Source organism: Pocillopora verrucosa, chromosome 4 (assembly GCF_036669915.1).
Source record: "Pocillopora verrucosa isolate sample1 chromosome 4, ASM3666991v2, whole genome shotgun sequence".
In the NCBI taxonomy this organism is placed as follows: domain Eukaryota; kingdom Metazoa; phylum Cnidaria; class Anthozoa; order Scleractinia; family Pocilloporidae; genus Pocillopora; species Pocillopora verrucosa.
Window position 1 is genome coordinate 9,187,389 of NC_089315.1, and position 6,000 is coordinate 9,193,388.

The 6,000-nt window shown below is 37.0% G+C and overlaps 1 protein-coding gene and 1 pseudogene across 2 annotated transcripts in view; one reads left to right on the forward strand and one right to left on the reverse strand.

Annotated features, from left to right (window-relative positions):
- LOC131795637 (myomegalin) overlaps window positions 1–2,995 on the forward strand; it is a 39,023-nt gene extending 36,028 nt beyond the window's left edge. Inside the window, exons 54-56 of one of the 2 annotated variants that reach the window (XM_059113222.2) lie at window positions 960–1,008; window positions 2,202–2,248; window positions 2,635–2,995. In XM_059113222.2, the coding sequence (XP_058969205.2) occupies window positions 960–1,008; window positions 2,202–2,248; window positions 2,635–2,667 (129 nt within the window). In that variant the 3' untranslated portion in view covers window positions 2,668–2,995. The remainder of the gene's footprint in view (window positions 1–959; window positions 1,009–2,201; window positions 2,249–2,634) is intronic. The other variant, XM_059113223.2, reaches the window with a different exon arrangement.
- An 89-nt stretch (window positions 2,996–3,084) lies between these two features.
- Window positions 3,085–5,661, reverse strand: LOC131795639 (transmembrane protein 163a-like; annotated as a pseudogene).
- Window positions 5,662–6,000: the final 339 nt, after the last annotated feature.

The following is a 6,000-nucleotide window of genomic DNA, read 5'->3' on the forward strand; positions in this document are numbered from 1 at the left end:
TTAGTCTCACTCCCGTTGAAAGGCTTGGCGACCATGCACGCAACTGTAAAATGGACTATTGTCTAAATTTAGTAACTCACTCACTGAAACGCCTTTTTAGTAACAATTTAACTTTCAATATTATCTAGTAACTTCTTAACTGACTTTTATTTAACTGTTAACGATCAATAATCGTGAATAACTTGAACATAAACACTTAACATACTGTTGGTTTTGTTCTCTTTGCTTCGTGTCTTGTGTTTTTTTTTCTGCTCTGATTCTTTTTCTCTTCCTGTCCAGCGTTGATCACTCAAAGTTCCACTGTCCTCTGATCAACGGTAACAAACGTAATATGTAACTTTATCACTACTAAACTGCTCATGCGTCTTAATTAAGATGGTATTAACATATCACATCACCTCACTGAGCTTTGCCGTTGTTCCAAAATCTAACCTCGCAACACCATAACATAACCAATCACGTAAATTAAAAAAAAAAAACTTGCCTGTACAACATGAAATTTCAATTTAAATAAACTTATCAAAAGTCGAAAGTGGCCGGCCGACTTATGTCACGTCTGACTGACCGGTTTCGATTGAATTTTACGTGACCTTAGTAACAAAAGAGTTCGCACATTGTAGGGGTGCTTCACCCTCCTCGCTCTGATAAAGGTTGAGTAGCGAAGAGGACTTAGTTTTGTGTTTTTTGTTTCTTTCTTGATTGTGCATTGTTCTTCGTGCGTTTTTTTTGTTGTTGGGTGTTTTTTTCGTCGATCATTTGTTCGTAATGGAAGTTTGTCAAGTAAGTAAAGACAGAACTTGAGGTTATTACGAAAATAATCTCGCGCGGGCCACAAACAAATTGATTAAGATTTGAAAGGTTATTTTTTATATAAGAATACTGCCTTTTCTTTTTCGTGAACTGTCAGAGGCATTTTCAAATTCCATCTTGGTAAATGTCGGGTTTTTCTGTTTCTTCAGACTACAAATAAAGTCAAGGAGAGCACACGTGATGAGATTATTGAACACTGTGAGTATTTATGAACACCTTAGTATGGACATCTTTAAAAGAATTTACATGTAGTCTTCACTGGTGACTCAAACTTTGTCTCGGTGAGAGTTACGTTTATCTGGAATGAAAGCAAACTTTATTTACTTTGGATTTGTCAATGGCACTTGGAACTAAACTGAGCTTCGTTTGCTAACGTGTTTTACAAAGTTCAAACAACGAATTTTTCTTATGACCATCGCTAAATGTAACCCGTTTGAGAGTCGTTTAGAATCAAACTTTCCTCCCGCAATAGAGTAGAAGTTATTGCATGTAACGTGACCATCGAGGAAAAAGAGTGCCCCTGACGGGAAAACTTACAATTGGCGTTCAGCGCATCAAACTTTTAGGTGGTGTCTGTTTCAGCGAAACATTCAGCGGGTTATAAGCGTAGCCGTTGAGCGCTGTGAATTATATCATTGATACCTTGCGCTGGAAGACAAGCGACTGATTTGGGTTCTGAAAATTAGAAAACGTTTACAGTTACCCAGTGCGGAAAATTTTAAGCTGTTTCTGTGCGCTGGAAATCTCGGAGCAAGTACCCAGCGGGGTAAGATGCGCTAATGGTTCCAAGCATGTGAAGCAGACTAGTGGTGTCAAGTGCGAGTGAAAGTCGCGTGAGAGAATGTCCTGTTTCTAATTGGTAGCTTGATCGGTTGAAAAGCAAGACTTTCGTTTCTTTGATTGATTGGAGGGTATTACTTATAACTGAAGTTTTTTAAACCCAGTAAGAGTTGAAGAAATAGGATCAAAGCGTTTTAAACCTTCATAAACAGCTTTGATTAGAGGTAGATGATGAGTGCTTGCTGTCAAGTTACAGAAAAAAAGATAAATCTTTAAAAAAAACTTAATTAAACATAAAAGTCGGTATGTTGATCAAGTATACGATAAATTTAATACTGGTCGATAGAGATATTTACCATTTCCTTTAGAGTTCCTCCATATTAAATCCCCTTCATAATATAGCGATGATGTCTCATTTGAGATTTGTGGAGCATCAGCAAAGAGAAATTATCCGTGGTCGTGTAACCAAAAGTAAAAACGAATTTTGATGGAGTGATAATACCATACTTTAATATTTCCATTCTTAAATCGAAAGCATCCTGTTTTTTCCTCCGTTTTAAAATTACTTTCACAGTAAAAGTTTTAATTTGTAATTTTTAATTTGTTTCTAGTATCCGTCTCACAGAAGGTCTTATCCGGTGCCAGGGGAAAATTAGAGGTCAGTTACCATGGCTGCTGCAGAAAGGGAAGACTTGATTTCGTGGAGGGATCAATAGAAACATAAGGGCTTGGATGGTGCAAGCTAAACAAATGAACGATTCAAACATAAGATGACAATCACGCATGTGATAGTCAGCATTAGCAAAATCTCTGCTCTTCAAAGAGCAGGATATGTTAAAATTCTCTCAAAATAAAAAGGTCTCACTTTCTACTTCAGTCCAGAACTTTAACACGGGAGGAATTTTAGAGTTTTAGCGAAGATCAGACTGTACTTTAATCTCTAATCAATTCAAATCTAGCAGTTTTCTTTGGCAATGTTCTTTCAGTTAGATGCACTTGTGTTAAAGTTCCCCTTATTGATCGATAAACTTCTCTTTTTTTCAGAATCGTCTTCGTCCGAGCAAGGCAGCTAAATAATAAGGGTGCACAATTGTAAAATGATAGGATATAAAGCTGTCCAAAAAGTTAAGTATATAAGTTAAAGAAATTTTTTTAAAAAATTCTATATTTTCGATCAATCGTAAATCCATTTTTCTATCGCGAAAATTGTTAATTTTTCATAAAACAATAACAAAGCTAAAAATAGTGTTACTGAAGGCCAGTATTTAAAAATTGGTTTTCAAGTAACACCGAGGAGCTTCAGCAGGGCAGGTTCATTGATATTGTACATTCATTATTGAAAGTATCTCAAAGGAAGTGAATTTATCATCATGTAAAATGTTTCACCAATAGAAATGGTTTCGTTAAGTTATTGTTTGTTTGGTTTTTTTTGCATCTCCACAGTAGTTTAGGACTTGAACTGTTACTTAGCTAAATAATAATCTTATCCCTGCATTGAAAAAGGTTAATTCCACCATCAACGGTTTTCAATTCGACTTGTAATTCATAATTTAAAAAAAAACGCTAACTTCAAACCACCGTCCACGAATGACGATCATTACACTCTTATCGCGAGTCCAAAGTCCATAGCATGTACAGCCGTGACGTCACCCAATACTTGAACAAAGCCTGTAACAACAAAGTAATAAGGAGTAATTGATAGGAAGGAGGTAATTATTGTGAGAGTTGAAGTCTTGCCTGAAGACAAAACGGAAAAAATACTATTTTGTGTTGAAAACTTACCAAGTTCTCATCCTGTTTTAGCACGATAAAACTGAAACCATGCGACACTTCTGCATCACGTAACTGTCAGAAGCAAAACTTAAGCATAACTTGACATGCACAGTGTTGCGTCACCCTCTTAGCAACATTTTCCAATGAGTTATCGATGGTTTCGTTCCTCAGATCTAAGTGACTTTACTTCTTTGTCCCTCTGCAGTAGTTTTAATGAGTCGCCTTACAGTAGCCTCCAAATATTTATTAGTAACCAGCGATCCAAAGCAAGATAGGGGAAAGAGAAATTTAGCTGACGGAGCCTGTTGTTGATTTAACCGTGCCGCAACTTTCCCGGTTTCTGCTGCGTGAATTGGTAACTAGTAATATTGAGTTAGAGTTTAACTGTCCTTGAAGCATTTACAGAAACTAAAGACTTAATGAAGAATTGTTGAGCATGTTCCTCCCAGATCAGTTTACTGTCTCAAAGAATGGCAGAATTCCTTGATGTGAAAGGAATGTGGGCAGTAATTTCAAAAATCTCTCATATACACTTAAGCACGGCATTATTTTCTCCCTTAAACCAATTTTAACAAAATTGAAAAATGACAAAGAAGACATTTATAGCCAATTACATTTACTGAATATTCTTTGATCCAGTATGAATAACATTTCCCTGTAAGCCGTGGAAATAGTCAAAAAACTGTTAATTTTAAAAGAAAAAATTTTGAATTTCAACTCAAAACTGAATTTTTGCAAACATTGATTGAATCCATGGTTATCGATGGAATGATAGTTTTTCTTTCCTTTTATGATAAGCAAAGAAAAATTTGCTAAAAAGCTGCCAGTAATATGCACATTTTGGCTTAACATTTTAAACCTTCCTCTTTTTGTCATTAAACATGATGACCTTAGAAATGGCTTAGGAGTGTGACTGATGTACACACAAACATTTAACATCTTGGCATCTTAGCGACACAGCAAAATTATTATTGTCTTTCAGTGAGAGATTCTACCAGCTAGGCAAAGTGTGGCTTCCGTGCCTCTTCGTGATAGTATTGGATAATTCTTGACACAAGTGATAAAAAAGTTCAGTTCCCTTTTCAAAAGAGGATTATCTTCTGCCATAAAGGTCAAATTAAACGTCAGTTACAATGGTAAAATGAAAAATAACCTTCATGAATATAAAAAAATTAACACCTTTTTTGATAAAGTTGCCCAGCATCACCCAATGCGGAAATTTTAAGACATCTTCACTGCAAGCGGCGAAAATATGCTATTAAAGACTAACAGAAATGCTGTTGGTTCACCGATATCTTGAGGAAGTAAAATATTAAAATCCTAAATATTTCTAGAACTTGTTGTATCCGTTCTAATTGCTATCTTTTACTTCCCGTCCATTTCCTCCTCTCCATTTGAGATGTCATTACCCTCTTGTAGTTCTTGTTCGGCTTTTTTCAGTTCGTTTACTCGTTTCTTTTCTCGCGCAACCTTGGTCAGAATTTCAATTCCGTAAATGAGTGTTAAAATCGCAATGAAGATGGCCGTGGCTGGGTCTATCAACCAGGCTGAACTACTCAACTCCAAAACTAACGTGCTAAGAATCACACCCACCGACATTCCCGCGCCACTGAGGGCATCGATAGAATCCGCAACCAAAGCAGAACTGTCTAATTTCCTCGCCAGACACAGTTTAATACAGAAGAGGAAAAAATACCCCACACAGCTTACTACTGACATGATTATTAAAACTGAAGGTTTCCGTGGTTCCTCGTCCAACACGATACTAACTATCGCTCGCCCAGCGACCAGCGCTCCCGAAACGATAAAACACACAGCGATGATGTTACAAGCCTTCCATTCTCGCTGAGTTTTTCCCTCGCCGTTTATTCCGTAATAAAACCGCCATATAACAGACGCAGAAGAAGTAACGGCCAGTATTGCGTCCAAAGCCACCGCGAACGCCGAAGAGCTGTCGGATATTTCTGAAACTGCAAATGCGCCAAACCCGAGCATAACCGTGAAGACGATTGAGAGAAGGCAAATTACAATGGTCGTTTTGCGCCATTTTTCCAACTTCTCATATGGAAGTTCCCCACTTTTTTTGTCATCAGCCCCATCGGTTTTAGTAATGATTGTTGCTCGTAGTTGATTTTGGCGCCGGGGCTATTTCCAAACTCCTCTTTTGTTGAAGAAGTGGATTTATCCATCGTCTGAACGAATTTAGTAACACGGTGCTGTCAGCATTTTTTTGGTCTGTTTTGCAAGTGTATCATGTAGATACACTCGTTTTATCCTGAATCATTGGGCTTAATCTATTGGCTCGATCAATGATTCTTTGCAAGGATAGGTCTAATTTATGCTGAATGCAATTAAAATATTCCTTAACCCATTTTAAAATTTTAATGTCTCGTCAGACTGTCAGTACATGAAACTTAAAGAGAATATTCAATTATTGCAGTATCACACTTCGCCCACGGAGCTTTAGACATTACAAGTAATCAAAAAAAAAAAGGAGAGAAGAGATGGAAATATGAATAAATTCTAACTTTTCACTTAATTGCTCTCTGCTTTGAACAAAAACATAGCAGTTTCACTCAGGTGCCTAGGAGCGGTGGGAAACAGAAAGTATGTGCAAATTAGTTAGCCCACCAAGGC